At 43.4% G+C, this 17,462-nt stretch overlaps 1 protein-coding gene across 6 annotated transcripts in view; it reads left to right on the top strand.

Annotated features, from left to right (window-relative positions):
* Window positions 1-17,462, top strand: part of BCAR3 (BCAR3 adaptor protein, NSP family member) — a 204,749-nt gene that overhangs the window by 57,529 nt on the left and 129,758 nt on the right. For 5 of the 6 annotated variants that reach the window (XM_039485757.1, XM_039485756.1, XM_039485754.1 and 2 more), the window contains 2 exons: window positions 11,979-12,105; window positions 16,549-16,663. In XM_039485757.1, the coding sequence (XP_039341691.1) occupies window positions 12,016-12,105; window positions 16,549-16,663 (205 nt within the window). In that variant the 5' untranslated portion in view covers window positions 11,979-12,015. The remainder of the gene's footprint in view (window positions 1-11,978; window positions 12,106-16,548; window positions 16,664-17,462) is intronic. The other variant, XM_039485758.1, reaches the window with a different exon arrangement.

Consider the following 17,462-nt stretch of genomic DNA (forward strand, 5'->3'; position numbering starts at 1 on the left):
TTGGTGCAAAGTTGTGTATACAGTATATGAGAATCAAATTGTTGTATTGATTACTGTTGTGGCTAGTTGGTGTATTTCATAACATTTGGTTAATGCATGCACAGTTTACTCAGTTTGCGTGTCTATTTTGGATTTTAGTGAGCAGTTGATCATAGATCATTTAGTTCTTGTTGTTAGATGCAAATAGACTGTTTTCAAGTTGTGTGTGGTTTATCTTGATAGTATTTCTAGTTGATAAATTACCTCCCCCCAGCCCAAGTTGTAACTTATCCCTTGTTAATAAACAGATTGAAATTTCAATCTGTCACGTTTTGATTTTCCTCTTTCAATTAAATACTTGCTCGAACCTGCGTTTGTCTCGGTCAGCAGCATCCAAGCACACTGCCCCACATGAAGGTAATTTATCCAGAAGCAGGAATAGTTGAGGGTGTAGTGTTTGTCATGGAGTTGGCTGCTGACTACACGAAAGGATGTATTTGGTATTATTTATATTGTATTTGTGGTAGGGTTGCCAACTTTCTCAGTGCAGAAAACCGAACACCCTTGCCCCACCTTCTGCCCTGAGGCCCCACCTCTGCCCTAAGACCTCTCCTCTGCCCTGCCCCTTCTCTGAGGCCCCACCCCCACTCATTTCATCCCCCCTCCCTCTATTGCTCACTCTCCCCCGCCCTACATCACTCACTCATTTTCAACAGGCTGGGGGCTCCAACTGGGTTTGTGGGCTCTGGGGTGGGGCTGGAGATGTGGGGTTTGAGGGTGTGGGAGGGGGCTCAGGGCTGGGGGAGGGGGTTAGGGTCCTGGGGGGGTGAGGACTGCAGCTGGGAGCATGGGCTATGGGATGGGGCCAGAAATGAGGAGTTCAGGGTGCTAGAGGGGGCTCCGGGCTCCGGCAGGGGGTTGAGGTGTGTGTGGGGGGGCATGAGGGCTCTGGGATGGTGCCAGGAATGAGTGCTTTGGGGTGTAAGAGGGGGCTTCAGGCTGGGGCAGGAGGTTGGGGTGCGGGAGGGGGTGCAGGGTACGGGCTCTGGAAGGGATTTTGGGTCAGGCAGGGATGGGAGCCTCCCCTTAGCCCTGCTATGCTGCCAATCAGACTTTTAACGGCACGGTTAAAAAAGCCACCACAGTGCCTTTTCAACTAGGCATTCTGGTAAAAAACCTGACACCTGGCAGCCCTAGTTTGTGGTAGCACCCACAATATGTTAGATGCTTCCCGACACACAAGAAGGGGCAGTCCCTATCCCAAAGGAACACACACAAACATAGAACAGAGGCCTTCAAACCATAGTAGGCCACACTCTACAAGTCACTTTGCAGTTCTTGGCATGGAAGATCTGCAAAGTACAGGGGAGCTCAAATAGGAGCTTCCAACTTCCTTCCCATGCTCCCAGTTCTGGCAGATTTTCTGGTGGGCACCTACGCCCAGCATCTCCCAGAATCTCACCCACTATGTTTATCTATATTCTGTATTTTTGATGTTGTAAGATGCTGGAACACAAGTGTACTCACTATGGTTTCCAAAGGGATCATCATAATAATCAGAAATTAAAACGTCATCTTTAGCTGAAAAAAACAAACAAACCAGAAATCTCCCCCAGCCTGGGGTCCCACCCCATCCCCATGATGGTGGGTGCAGAGTCCAGCCTCCCACCAGGCAGTCACCTTTATAGCCACTTTGTAATCATCCTCCTCCTGCCCCAGAACCTGTTCAAAGAGAGGGGAACTTCTCATTCTTTGGGAACCAGGTAGTACCCCCGTGGCTACTCAATACTGGTAAAACAAAAACCGTTTTATGTGACATTTACGTTGTTGCCTTCAACAAAAATAGTAGACAAAAAGAGGATGGGAAGAAAGACAGTAAGCTGAAAAACAAGGGCTCATCAAAGCAGTGGGGAAAAGCTTGCACAGAATGCAATGAAGACTTAACAATAAGCAGAAGTAATTTATATGAATAACCACAGAGGCAGGAATACAGCACATTGAAAACAATGCATTTTGGTGTCTTGTCATAAAGCCACCAGGTCCTGGTTAGCCTATATTAGAATGCCATTAGTTTTTCTTTGGTGTAAACGAATAGCAGAGCAAATGCAGCTGGCCAAGTGAGATTAGATAGCCCTTGTTTATCACTTTGTTGTTTAAAGTGTTCTTTGCGCTGTGTAAATCATTCCTTTCACTCTTGGTATTCGATTTTTTTCTTTGTTCTAGAATGAAAAGTACAATGAATCTGCACCAATTATTGTAGACTTTTTATTACCAAATATTAGAATAGTATTAGAGATATTCACAAAGAAATGTAAAATACATTTAACGATGTAAATTCAAAGTCTTAAAACTATATTTTCCAGGGAGAAGTTGCTAAATTAATTTAACCAGATTTCCTGATTAAGCAACAGGCAGCTGAACATACAAAAGTGTGTGAACCAGAAAAATGCCTCTTATCCAACATGCCTACTCTTCTTAGGCTTCCTAGTTGGACTGGTCGGGAATTTTCCTTCATAATGGTTGTCCAGTGGAAAATGCCTTTTTCATAAAATGGCTCTTGTCCATTTCACTTTCTGTCTGCAGGGTGAAAGCAAAAATGACAAGAGCCTTCAAGGTGGGGAACTACAGCCTGACTGGAGTAGCCAGAATTGGGGGTAGGGAGGAGGAGAAGAGATACTGAGAGAATCAGCTTTCCACCTGCAGCGTCTCTGCCTGGCTGGCAGCCCGCCAGATGCTCTTGTCAATTTTGAAGGCTCTTGGCAACTTCACTTTCTGCCGGCAGGCAGACAGTCAGCAACCTGAAAACCTGTTTCAGTTCTTCTGAAATAGAATTTTTCTGGAAATCCATTCTCTCGAAATCTTTCATGTTTTTGACTTTTCATCCTGATTCAGGATGACAACATAAGAAAGACCATACTGGGTCAGACCAGTGGTCCATCTAGCCCATTATTCTGTCTTCTGATAGTGGCCAATGCCAAGTGCTTCAGAGGGAATGAACAGAACAGGCAATTATCAAGTGATCCATCCCCTGCTGTCCACTCCCAGCTTCTGGCAGTCAGAGTCTAGGGACACCGAGAGCATGGGGTTACATCCCTGATCATCTTGGCTAATAGCCATTGATGGCCCAATCCTCCATTAACTTATCTAATTCTTTTTATTTTAACCCCATTATACTGACAATGAGTTCCACAGGTTGATAGTACTTCCTTTTTTTGTTTTAAACCTGCTGCCTTATTAATTTCATTTGATGAAACCTGGTTCCTGTGTTTGTAAAGGAATAAATGACACTTCCTTATTCACCTTTTCCACACCATTCATGATCTTACAGGCCTCTATCATATCCCCCCTTATTCATGTCTTTTCTAAGATAAACAGTCCCAGTCTTTTTAATCTCTCCTCATATGGAAGTTTTTCTATACCCTTAATCATTTTTGTTGCTTTTCTCTCTATCTTTTCCAATACTAATGTATCTTTTTTTTAGATGGGGTGACCACATCTGCACACAGTATTCAAGGTGTGGGCATACCGTAGATTTATATCGTGGCATTTTGATATTTACTGTCTTATCTATCCCTTTCCTAATGGTTCCTAAAACTGTTAGCTTTTTTGACTGCTGCTGAACATTGAGCGGATGTTTGCAGAGAACTATCCACAATGATTCCATGATTTCTTTCTTGAGTGGTAACAGCTAATTTAGAACCCATCTTTTTCTATGGATAGTTAGGTTTATGTTTTCCAATGTGCATTACTTTGCATTTGTCAACATTGAATTTCATATGTCATTTTGTTGCCCACTCAGTCAGTTTTGTGAGATCCCTTTGTAATTCTTTGGACTTAACTATCTTGAGTCTGCTTCGGACTTAACGATCTTGATAATTATTTTATCATCTGCAAATTTTGCCACCTCAGTGTCAGGGCCGGCTTTAGAAAGTGCAGGGCCCAATTCGAACAGTTTCAACGGGGCCCCGGCAGGGATGACTTTTTAAAAAAAACCAAAAAACCACACATGTAAAACACCACGTGGGGCTTGTACTCACTGGGCGGTGCTCCGAGTCTTTGGCGGCACTTCAGCGGTGGGTCCTTCACTCGCTCCAGGTCTTCAGTGGCACTGAAGGACCCGCTGCTGAAGTGCCTCCGAAGACCCGAAGTGCCACCTGGTGAGTAAAAATTAAAAAGGCACCTCTAGCCAGGGAAGGGATTCTCACTGGGAGCGGGGCCCCTCTTAGGCGTGGGACTCGATTCGGGGGAATTGGTGGAATAGGCCTAAAGCCGGCCCTGCTCACTGTTTACCCCTTTTTCCAGATCATTTATGAATATGTTGAACAGCACTTGTGTTATTAATATGTTGAACAGTGCAGATCCCTGGGGGACAGCACTGTTTACCTTTCTCCATTCTGAAAACTGACCACTTATTCCTACCCTTTGTATCCTGTCTTTTAACCATTTACTGATCCATGAGAGGACCTTCCTTCTTATCCCATGACTGCTTGCTTTGTTTAAGAGCCTTTGGTGAGGGATCTTGTCAAAGGCTTTGTGAAAGTCAATGTACACTATATCCACTGGATCACCCTTGTCCACATGTTTTTTGATGCCCCTCAAAGATTTCTAAGAGATTAGTAAGGCATGATTTCTGTTTACAAAAGCCATGTTGACTCTTCCCCAACATATTGTGTTCATCTGTGTGACTGATAATTCTGTTCTTTGCTATAGTTTCAACCAATTTGCCTGGTACTGAAGCTAGGCTTACTGGCCTGTAATTGCCGGGATTGCCTCTGGAACCTTTTTTTAAATTGGTGTCGCGTTAGCTAGCCTCCAGTCATCTGGTACAGACACTGATTTAAATGATGGGTTACATACCCACACTTAGATCTGCAATTTAATATTTGAGTTCCTTCAGAATGCTTGGGTGAATACCATCTGGTCCCGGTGACTTATTACTGTTTACTTTTTAATCAGTTTGTTTCAAAACCTCCTCTATTGACACCTCAATCTGGAACAGTTCCTCAGATTTGTCACCTAAAAAATCTCTCAAGTGTGAGAACCTCCTTCACATCCTCTGCCATGAAGACTGATTAAAATAATTCATTTAGCTTCTCTGCAATGGCCTTCTTTGAATGCTACTTTAGCATCTTGATCATTCAGTGGTCCTACATTGAGGTCCTACAGGAGGAGACTAAGGGGGGATATGATAGAGATATATAAAATCATGAGTGATGTGGAGAAAGTAGATAAGGAAAAGTTATTTACTTATTCCCATAATACAAGAACTAGGGGTCACCAAATGAAATTAATAGGCAGCAGGTTTAAAACAAATAAAAGGAAGTTCTTCTTCACAGAGCGCACAGTCAACTTGTGGAACTCCTTACCTGAGGAGGTTGTGAAGGCTAGGACTGTAACAGTGTTTAAAAGAGAACTAGATAAATTCATGGACGTTAAGTCCATTAATGGCTATTAGCCAGGATGGGTAAGGAATGGTGTCCCTAGACTCTGTTTGTTAGAGGGTGGAGATGGATGGCTGGAGAGAGATCACTTGATCATTACCTGTTAGGTTCACTCCCTCTGGGGCACCTGGCATTGGCCACTGTCAGTAGACAGGATACTGAGCTAGATGGACCTTTGGTCTGACCCAGTATGGCCATTCTTATGTTCTTAGGTACTGATTGTTTGGCAGGTTTCCTGCTTCTGATGTACTTTCAAAAAAAAATTGCTGTTACTTTTTGAGTCTTTGGCTGGTTGTTCTTCAAATTCTTTCTTTTTTGGCCTGCCTAATTTTACTTTTAAACTTGACTTGCCAGAGTTTCTGGTCCTTTCTATTTTCCTCAGTAGAGATTTAACTTCCAATTTTTAAAGTATACCCTGTTGTCTCTCACCACTTCTTTCTTGTTTAGCCATGGTGGCATTTTTTTGGTCCCCTTATGTTTTTTTAATTTTGGGGTATACATTTAATTTGAGCCTCTATTATGGTGTTTTTAAAAAGTGTCTATGCAGCTTGCAGGCATTTCCATTTTATAACTGTACCTTTTAATTTCCATTTAACTAGCTTCCTCATTTTTGTCTAGTTCCCCTTTCTGAAGTTAAATGCTACTGTGGTAGGCTTCTTTGGTGCTTTCCATCTCACAAGGATGTTAAAATTATTATATTAGGGTCACTATTACCGAGTGGTTCAGCTATACTCACCTCTTGGACCAGATCCTGTGCTCCAGTTAGGACTAAATTGAGAATTGCCTTTCTCCTTGTGGGTTCCAGGACTAGCTGCTCCACAAAGCAGTCATTTATAGTGTCTAGAAACTTTTCTCTGCATCCTGTCCTGAGGTGACCTGTACCCAGTTAATATGGGTATAGCTGAAACATGCCATTATTGAGTTTTCTATTTTTATAGCCTCTCTAATCTTCCTGAGCATTTCACAATCCCCATCTCCATCTTGGTCAGTGGGTCAGTAGTATAGTCCTACTTCTATATTCTTATTATTCAAGCATAAATTTTCTATCCATAGAGATTCTATGGTACAGTTTGATTCATTTAAGATTTTTACTATGCTTTCTTTCACATATAGCGCCACTCACCCACCAACACAACCTACTTTGTCATTCCTATATATTTTATACCCTGATAATACCATGTCCTATTGATTATCATCATTCCATGTAAAAAATTTTGTGGGAAGGCAATTTCCATTGTCTGGATAGCTCTATTTACCAGTCTCATAATCCCATCTGTCTGCTCTTCACCATTCCCCTTCTTCCCCAGAAACCAGTGTATCTTTCCTATTGATCATCCCCGGAGTTGGGGACCTTTCACAATATAATGGTATGTTCATGGCCTTGAAACATAGCCCTTTTGGCTCCATTCCAAAGTGACTATCAAGAGTAAATTTTTAGGCCTTGTCTACACTAAAGGGAAAAGTCAATCTAAGCTACACAATTTGAGTTATGTGAATAGCTCTATTTACCACGGGGTCCATGCTACGTGACGTCGACAGGAGATGCTCTCCTGTCAACTCCCCTTAATCTTCTTGATCAGGTGGAGTACAGGAGTCAACGGGAGAGTGATCGGCAGTAGATTTAGCGGGTCTTCACTAGAAGATTGCCGCATCAATTGCTGCAGCATAGACAAGCCTTTAGTGACTTCCAAAATACTGTCTGTTTTGAGAGCCTTTGCAGGCTAATAAAGGCAATTTTTCTAGCCTAAATTCCTATTAAACATTTCTGGTAATAAGACATACTTGTATTTTAAGGCACCCAATGCCTGCATTATGTCATGCGTTTCTTTAGAAGGTAGTGGTTTTGGCTTTGCAGTTAAATGTATAACCTCAGCACCGTTACAATGTTCCAAGAATTATAACAACACTAAACAGATCACTTTGTTTGACAGTAAGCAATTAGGGCTCTTTGCTGACCATAATACATCAGCCTGTGGGAATTTGAAGTGATGCATTTAGAGTAGACAGGCAAGTTAAAATAAGTGTTTTCTTGCTGAAAAATCATAATTCCACTGGGTTTTATGCAGAGCTGGTCAAAATTATTTTTCTTGCACAGTGGACAAAAAAGGAAAAATATTTTAAAAGATAACACATACATTTAAGACTTAGACTGTGGCATGTTTGAACATTTACATGTCCTTCTTCTGGTCTTAGTGCTCATATATTTTGAAGAAGTCCTGAAACTTTCAGGCTTCAAGTCATAGGTTTAGATTAGAGGTTTTCAAACGTATTCATTGTGTGCTCCACCTTCTAATAGAAATTGCCTTGTGGATGTGTGTCCTCCTATTCACAAGTCCAGAATTCTGTCAAATACAGCAGTTTGTTCCATGGACCAGTGATATTAGGAGAGTATTTAATTTATTTCTATCTATTTAATGCAATGGAGCAGCTGGAAACAAGGAGAGCCAGCACTATGTGACTAGCCATCTACCCACAAACTACCAGCAAAGGCTCTTCTGACAAGGTTCAAAACCAGTCTTTGTACAGTCTGAGGCCATGGTACAGCAAGTTGCACTGCACTAGTGATAACAGGTGGAGGCTACCTGCTGAGAGTTGAGGCAGACGGAATGCCTCCATGTTTGCCAGGTGGGGGAAGGTATGCTCTTACTTCACCTTCAAAGAAGGAAGTGTATGGTCTTTTCCTAGTGTCATCCACAATCATCCAGAATGGGTAAAGTGGAGTGGCATAGTTTGTGAGCTAGTGTAGCCAAGGATAAAAGATATCGGGTATATTTGTGCTATAGAAGTGAAATATATATATTAATTAATGTTATAACACAGGGCCTTCTGACCTGAGGCCTGTAAGATATTTAACTTAACAAAACAAGGCATCAAGCCTAAAGAGAGGCTGACATGAGTAGCTAACTGATCGGTGACCCTATGTTATAAGATGAAACAGTTACAGTAATTAGGGTTACCAGGCATCTGTTTTTTGACTGGAATACCTGGTTGAAAAGGGACCCTGTTGGCTCTGGTCAGCTGGCGGCTAAAAGTCTGGTTGGCCACAGCAACTGGCTCCACGCGGCTCCCAGAAACAGCTGGTATGTCTCTTCGGCTCCTAGGTGCAGGAGCAGCCAGGAGGGCTCTGCATGCTGCCCCTACCCCTGCCCACAGGTGCCATCCGGAGCACCAGCTCTGCAGCTCCAATTGGCTGGGAACTGCGGCCAATGGGAGCTGCGGGGGCAGCTCCTGCAGACGGGGGCAGAACGTAGAGCCCCCTGGCCGTCCCTGCGCCTAGGAGCCAGAGGGACATGCTGGCTGCTTCTGGGTGCCACCTGAGGCAAGCACCGCCCAGAGTCTGCACCCCACCCACCTCCCATAGCCCAAACGCCTGCCCCAGCCCTGAGGCCCTTCTCACACTCCAAACCCCTCGGCCCCAACCCAGAGCCCCCTCCTGCACCCCAAACCCTTCATCCCCAGCCTCACCCCAGAGCCCGCACTCCCAACTGACACCCTCTCACTCTCTCACACCCCTGCCCCAGGCCGCAGCCCCTTCCCACAGTCCGGACCCTTTAGCCCCACCCCCCAGCCTGAAGCCCCCTCCTGCACCTCAAACTCTTATCCCTGGCCCTTCCTCAGAGCCCGCATCCCCAGCCAGAGCCTTCCTCCCCTCCCCCCGCACTCCAACCTCCTGCCCCAGCCCGGTGAAAGTGAGTGAGGGTGCGGGAGAGCGAGCGATGGATGGAGTGAGCATGGGGCGGGGCCTCGGAGAAGGGGTGAGGCAGGGCTTGGGGAAGAGATGGGGCGGGGGCAGGGCAAGGGTGTTTGTTTTTTCCAGTCAGAAAGTTGGCAACCCTAACAGTAATAGACGTTGTGATATTTAGGAAATATATATTGCAATGTACCAGTTAAAGCTGATTAGAGTATTCTGGGGCTTTTTGCAGACACAAGGTGTCAGCAGTGTGCTAATCACTAGTTGTTACGGTGACTGAGTGACATAGTCTCTAAGGTGCCACAAGTACTCCTGTTCTTTTTGCGGATACAGACTAACATGGCTGCTACTCTGAAACCTATAAATATTAATGAGTATAAGGGGAACTAACAAGTTAGCCTATAAAAATGGGGTACCCCTGCTTTAGTGGAGTCAGAGGTGGATTAAGATTTATCGGGGCCCTGGGCACAAAGAACTTTGGGGCCCCCAACATCTCCCCTGTCATGGGCCCTGCCCCCTGCTCCTCCCCTTCCCGCAAGGCCCTGCCCACTGGCCTGGCTGGAAGCAGGGGCTGTGGTAAGAGCTGCCCAGGGAGCCCGGGCCACTGTGGGGAGGCCTGGACCCTCCATCTGCCCTGGGCAGTGCACCCTGCGGGGCAGGACCACAGGCCAGGGGCTGCTCTTGGGCACCCTGGTCCCCTGTCCATGGCAGGTGGAGGGTCATGGGCTGCCCACAGCTGCTCCGGCTCCCTGTGTGGCTTTTACCCAGCCTAGGACAGTGCCCCCCAAACTGTGGAGAGTGCCCCCTAGGGGAGCATAGAGGAACAAATGGGGAGGCCTGGGTCAGCCACCACGGGGGGTGGGAAGGGAGCACCACAAAACCCTGCTCTGACCCCAGCCCCAGCCATGGTTCTGTTCCTGGCCCCACTCCTGGTTCCGGCCCCACTCCCAGTCCCTGACAACAACCCTGGCCCCACCGCAACCCTGACTCCCATTCCCAGCTCTAGCCCCAGCTCCTGTGGACCAGGTAACTGCGGGGGACAACCAAACAAATTCAGGGACCCCTGGCCTAGGGTAACCAAACGTCCCAACTTTTTTGTCAAAACTGGGCATTTTGTCCCATTTGCTCTTGCGAACTGACCACCAATTGACAAGAACAGATAGTACAAATGTTTTGACAAAAAGAGGCTGGGGGGAGGGTGAGCAGCGGGGCTCGGGCCAGTCCTGCATAGGGAAGAAGGGGGCTTGGGCAAGTGGCTTGGGCTGGCTCAGCGCAGGGGGTGAAGGGAGTGGGGCCTCTGGCTGGCTTCACACGGGGGAGGGTGGGGGAATATACTCTCACACTCTGTCCATCCGTCTTCCAGCCTGGCTGGGAGCAAGGCCTCAAGGGGAAGAGAGGAGAAGGGCTGAGGGGCGGAGTGGTAGGAAAAAGCAGCCGGGGTGGGGCCAGAGGGCTGGCACTCCTGTGGGGCCCCCAAATTGGCTGGGGCCCATGGGCACGGGCCCTGTCAGCCCATACAGTAAGCTGCTACTGGGTTGGATGTAGAAATATAGTTAAAGAAAAGGGGTTGAAAGCTTCATGAATAGGCACTACCCCGTATAGGCATCAATATAACTCATCAGAGGTATAATTTGGCCTGTGTGCCATGGGAGATTCCAAGATGACAGCTATTGGTGGTGGTGATGATGAGCAAGATAGTGACTGACAGGCCGTGGTTTCCAAGCAGGAAATGTGAGTAATGCCTGTCATAGGGCTAAACACTTTGTACTCTCTATCTGCTGTTGTGAGATTGTTTATCTGCTTAGTGGATTTGTTAATGAAGGAATTTGTGATAAATTACAATTGTTTTTTGTGTGCTCCTCAAGTCTCTCATTCTAATAATATTGGTGGTAATCTTCCTGATGGTGTTGCAGCTCAGGAGACCAACCCTTATCAGCCACTGTGGTCTAAGAGATTAATCAATACACCAATCCATCAATTAATTGGAGGTGGGCCCAATAGTGGGCTCTCAGATCTTGTAGATGGAGACCAAAACAGAGTCCCAGCAACAGAAAGACAGACAGCAAATTGGTGAAAAAAGTGCTCTGGGAGGTCTTGTTGACAGAGGGCTCAAATTTAAAGCTGCCAACATCCTGATGGAGCCAAAGGAGTAGTTTCTATCTCCAAGTTATGGGATACTCTGTAATTCAGTGACCAGGTTGTCTGTGAATCTATGACAAACACACACACCACAGGATCATATTCATTCTTTGTCCCCTACAAATCACACAGGCCCATTCACTTCCTCCACATTCACACACAAGTTACAATCCCATTCACTCTTGTCTCCCTCTCATACATTTTATCACTCAATTTATTCAACATGAAGGAGGAACTAAGGCGTGGTTGCTGGACAAAGGTATTGAGGAATATCTTCTATAAATACAAGGACTGAGCATTTTTTGCTGATTATATGATTATATTGTAGGCCTACGTGTCATTCACCTTCTGAGAAGGCTAAAAGAAACACAGAGCCTTTGACATACCCAGTAACATCAAGGTTACAAATGAACCAACAAATTACATATAGACATGTGGGCAGATCTTCAGATGGCATAAATTATCATAGTTCCATTCACTTTAATTTACACCAGCTGAGGATCTGTCCTTCTATCTTAATTTTACATAACCAACCTTAATACATAATTAACAGGAGCTCTAAAACAATGACCAGATCATTCTTCATATCTTTGGAATTAATGGTGATAACATTAATCAGAGGAGCTCATTTGCTATTAAAGTGGCTATTTTAAGGGCTCTTTTGGAATTCCACTGATGCTCAGCATTATTAGCATTAGCTAAAGATTTTTGTTTGTTTTGTTCTGCAGAGTCAAAGGCATTGTGAGGTGAGGAGAGTAACAGATTATGAAGCATCTATCCATTTCTAACTGGCTAACCGAGCTGGGTCTCCCAGAATACTGCATGCTCTTTGATAAACAATACAATGGTGTAGAGGTAAGAAACTCTCTTTTTCAGGAAAATTCCCATGAAAGTCTCAAGTGGTTCAATCCGCTCAACATAATTAGTCTCAAACTGGATAAGTTACCAACGCTTTAACGTCATTGCCCCTTTTGCCCTACCAACAGGGCTGCCGATAGGGAAGGGGCAGCAACGTTAAAGCCGTGGCAGCACTTTAACGTGGGCTGCATATGGACCAGTACCGGCTTTTTACCAGTACACTGTACCGGCCCACTTTCACCCCCACCACATTTATCAATATTAGTTTGGTAATGATCACGAGAGCTATTTGTTACCATTTGAAAGTAGACAAATATCAAATAGGAACAGTAAATTTGAAAGACATCATGCAGTAGCCCACTTGATTCCAGTCTTGTGTATGATTCTGTTTAACAACAGCAGGATTATATAGAGTGACTAGAACAGGGGACTGGGAACCATGACTCCTATATTCCATTCCTCACTCTTTCACTGACTCGCTCTGTCACCTCGGACAAGTTGTTTAGGCTACATCTTCACTACAGGTCTTGGGGTGGGATTCCCCTGCTTGCATACACATACTCGAACTAGCTCTTAGTGAGCTAGTGCAAGTAGAAATAGCAGTGTAGCATGGGAAGCAGCAGCAGAGGTATGGCTTAGCCTTGTTGCATATATACCCACTAGTTTCAGGGGGGGTTGAGAGCTAGGGCAAGTATGTGTGTGTGAACAGGGGAATCACACCCCTCACTAGTAGTGTAGTTGTAACCATAGTTTCTCTTAGTTTATTCATCTGTAAAATGTGTATAACACCTACAACATAGCGATGTTGTGAGGATTAATTAATTGTATGTAATATGGAGGGCTATGTAGCAGTGCAAAGTACTATTACTATTATATACCTATTAACCCCATTTTAAACACTTCAGTCCAAACCCTTCACTGTAAAAATTTGAGCCAGAAAAAGAAGTTCTGACAGATGCATCATTCTTTACAGGAATCATGCTAGTCAACCTACGATTCTGTTGGGCACGCATTGCTGCTGCTTGAAACAGGGGCCAGGTGCGTGCCACGTTAGCAGGTGCTGTTGACCACAGCATCTAGCTGGCAGACCACGTCCACTTGGGGTCATGATATGCAGGATGGCAAATTTACAGGCCCCCTCTCCCAGTACTCTTGAGTCCTAGAAAGGGATCCTGCCCTGCTGCATGTACAGAAAAAATGTTCTATGACATCTTTCCACTCACATAGTGTGTGGAAGGAGGTAGCCTTTTGAAATTACAGGTAACCTCTGCTGTGTCTCTTCCTCACTGTGCTGAATTAGCAATACCAGAAGGAATCCTGGCCCCTCATACAATCATCTTGGGGATCTCAGCAACATCTCTAGAAGTTCTGCAAGAATTCTGAGAAAGTCCTACCTCTATAAACCTATATATGAAAGTCAGAACCGGAATCACCCTTCTGTCTACCATCCTGTGTTTTCTGTCTGCATTGTTGGCATGTATGAGTAACCTCTTGCCCCCACCTCCCAGAAAAAAAAAATCCTTTACCTCTAATATTCTTCACTGCACTCAGCGTACATGTTTATCAACAGTTGTACATTGCTTTGAACTGTTATTGTTATCACTAAATATTTCAATTATATCTCACAAAGTAAAAAAATAAATAGAATAAATATTATTGTTAAAAGTATTTTCATCAACTGAAGACATTCCTGGATTCATCTGTAAATGAATTACAGTTATTCACCAGTCATTCCCCCAATCAAATTTTATACAGAGACAGACAATAGGGTTTTAATTAAAAGTGGTTTTCATGTCACAGCTGTGCTGCCTGTCTACCAGTGTACTTAGAGTGTTGGGGTAATCTGATAATCCAAGCAGGATAAAGATAATAGGATTTCAAAGATAACTTAGAGTCTGTGAAGGCTAATAAAAAGACTCATTTTCTATGCTAACCTAGGTCCCCAAACTGTCAGTCAGTAAAATGCAGTAGTAAGTTGAAACATGTTGCTATGTGATTCATGCTATCTTTGTAACACAAAAGATCCCAATATAGAACTCTGGAAGGGCTGAGTTGACAGACAACAAACTGAAAGAAACATACAGCAAAATTACGCTTTTAGTTTTAATAGGCCTGAAAGCCTGTCTGGGGGAGAAATCAGCTGCTGCTCAAAACTTAATAATAGGTTTAGTGCGTCATTCTGAATACAATGGATTTTTCTAAGTTAGAACCTCCAGTCACTACAGTTTCTGGAGGTTCCACTTCATTGCCATCTTTATGCTCTTTCCCCAGTTTCTGAGCTAAATACTACAGACTGATTCAAAGTGCCTGACTTATGTCCCATTGAAGTCAATGGGACTACTCATGTGCTTACCTAGACATGTGCTTACTTACCTTGCTGAACTGGGGTTAAGTTGTCAGATGGCTTAGTTATTACCTATGTTATCTACTATCTAGAGTTAGTATTTTTAATAATAATACTTAGTATTTACATGGGGCTTTTTATCTTTACAGCAGAAGGTATCATCATTCTCATTTTACAAATGAGAAAACTGAGGCAGAGAGAGGTAAAGTGTCCATAGCTACAGAATGGGTCAAGTGGCAGAGCTGGGAGTAGATCATAGGTTTCTTGATTCCCAATCCTGTACTTTAACTGGTTCTTAGAGAGGAACATAGTGTTGTGTGGGAGTCTCGAATAAAGCAGGAAAACTTGGAGGTAGGAGATTATTCTCCCTTCTACAATCATGGCATCTGTGTATCATTATTTTTTGCTGTCATAACAATTTCTCTAACACTACTTCAGAAATCTGCCAGTAAAGGCCCCCACTGTATTACCACCAGTGTATGTTGTCTAGAACCAGAGCTGTAAACACCAGTTGCCTTTGTGTTGCCATTCTTTTATGTTTGGCAAAGGTTGGACAGGCAGAAGACCAGACTGAGTTTTTTGGTTTTGATTTTTTGTGGGGGAGGGAGAAGGGAAGGAGGAGAGGGATCCTGTGCCAGCGTTAGCACTAGTTTTAAAACCTTTCCCACTTCTCTGTGACTTCACCTTTAGTATTTTCCCCTTTTGGTAAATGTGTGTTTGTGTGGGGTGGGAAATAAGCATAATAGTTTCATGATCAGAAAGTTCTGCCCCTTCTATTGACATCATTTAATGCATGAACATCTGGGAAATGCTCACATTTGATTTCACACTTTCAAATGAAAAATAGTGCAGTCTTCCTTCTACAGCTTTATGGAACTGTCTCGTTACTGGCATCTGAAATGGGGGTTCAGAGAATAAAAGTGGGTGCTCTAAATCCAGTAGTGTCTCTCAGGTACTATGATTTTATTTAAAAGAATAAAGATTTGCTAGTTTGTGGCTCTACTTAAAAAATAAATTCTTTGCTGGTGGTCTTGGTGGTGCATTTAAAGTAACTGTAACGATGCAATCTGTCTTTTATGATCCGAGAGCTGAGATGCCCAACTTCATAAATAGATTGGAATGTTATGAGCCCCACCTGCCAACACTAAAGTGGAGCAAATTCCAAAGAATTACCTTGTTATGCTCCACAGACAAAAGACAAAATAACAAAGGGAAAAGGAAACATATGTGACCTAAAGGCTTTCCTCCAAACTACAATGCTGATTTCCCCCCCTTTCTTTTAAAGACGTTTATGTAAAATTGAAGCATTCTAGACCTTCATAAATAATCCCCTGTGTTATTCAGCAGCCTATTTTGATAAATTAATTCTGATTTTGCAGAAACTGGGGAGATGGGAGAAGATAACTGTTCAACCTCAGTTATTCAGAACTCATGTCATTCAAAATGGGGTCATGTCCCCTGGTGACTGTTAATTACATTAAGTAGTCTCTTCATTATCCAAAATCTTTACAGTCCATAATTTTTTATGTCCCTCCAATCAAGTTTGAACTGTATCTCCCTTCATTAATGTAAGTGAAAATAGTATGTTAACTTTTTTTCTTCTAAGAGTCTTAGCTTGTGGGTATTTTCCATTTCTCAAAATGTAATAAATGAAGAGAAATCCTTTTTTATTGTTAAAAATATCCATCAGCATGGATCCCAAACTAAATGTGAAAAATCTTCACCATTCAGTGTGTATTGAGAAAAGTGCACATTTTGTTCATCGCAACTCTGGTTTTTTTAAGAAAAACATTTTTTAACCTACGTAAAGTTACATTGGCCCAAGTGCTGCTACATCATATGTTATAATCATATAATTAGCCAAATGTCTTTAAGACTGGTTAACTAGTTTTAATGACAGTGTGAAATCCTTCCTTCTTCAGTGACAGGATTTATCATTGAAAAGGGACTTCACATAATGTATAAATATTTTCCTAAACCTGCTGTTATTTAGCCCACAGTAACAGAAAGCACCAAAGTGGCTCAAGGAGAATTTAATTTACTATTGGAGTAATATCTCTCTATAGCATGTTCTCTTTCTCTGGGGTTTGCTACAGGACATACTACATTTGACAGAAGTTGATCTTAGGAAAATGGGAATTGAGAACCAAATCCACCGAACACACATCCTTTCCAATATCCTGCTGCTTCAGGAGGCAGAAAGAAAAAGAGGTAAGAAGTCTGCCATGTTGTTTCCTAGAGGTTTGAAAAACGGATTAATGTTACTTTCCAATCATGGGGTGTTGATCCAGCCTAGCATACAACTTTGTGATGAGGCCCACAAGATTACAGTATTCAGACTGTAACAAGAATGGCTGATGGTTTAGCTGCTTGTGAGATACTTGGGAGAGAAGATAGGGATCATTAACCCATTCTCATTTTGGTGTTTGTCAGTAGAGGTCTCCATACTAGTGTCACTTTCTAGCACTCAGTCTTGATCCTAAGAACAAATCATAATGTTAGCAGACTGTATGATTGCCAAAAGGCTGCTGAATCCCTTTTCCTCATTTGGAAGAACTGTAACCAAAAAGCCAAGACGAAGCAGTGTTCTGCTTAAATTACTTCATTCTTGTGAGAAAAGTGGAAGTGAGCAGGGAGTGTTTGGTCTAAAGGGAGAATGGATAACAGAGGCACTTTCCTCCCTCCTTTTCTATATGGGCTCCTGTCCTGAACTGTTAGAATTTAATTAAAATACCTTTTTTTTTTATTATGATACAAGTCCCTTTCCCAATTAAACACCAAAGTTCTGCTCAGAGGGGCTCATTGCAGCTGTTGGAGTATGGCAACTCTTCAAAATGTTCTCCTCTGAGTGAGAACTCAGTACAATGATACTATTTAGTCTTGATTCATTGAAGAGGATCTTTCGAGAAATATTACTCCAGATAACAAGGTCTAGTTATGATGTAGTCTGCCCAATAATTATAAAGTATCCTGGGCAAAGGCGGTCACAGACTGCACAGAAGCCAACATT

Source organism: Mauremys reevesii, linkage group 8 (genome assembly GCF_016161935.1).
Source record: "Mauremys reevesii isolate NIE-2019 linkage group 8, ASM1616193v1, whole genome shotgun sequence".
NCBI lineage: Eukaryota > Metazoa > Chordata > Testudines > Geoemydidae > Mauremys > Mauremys reevesii.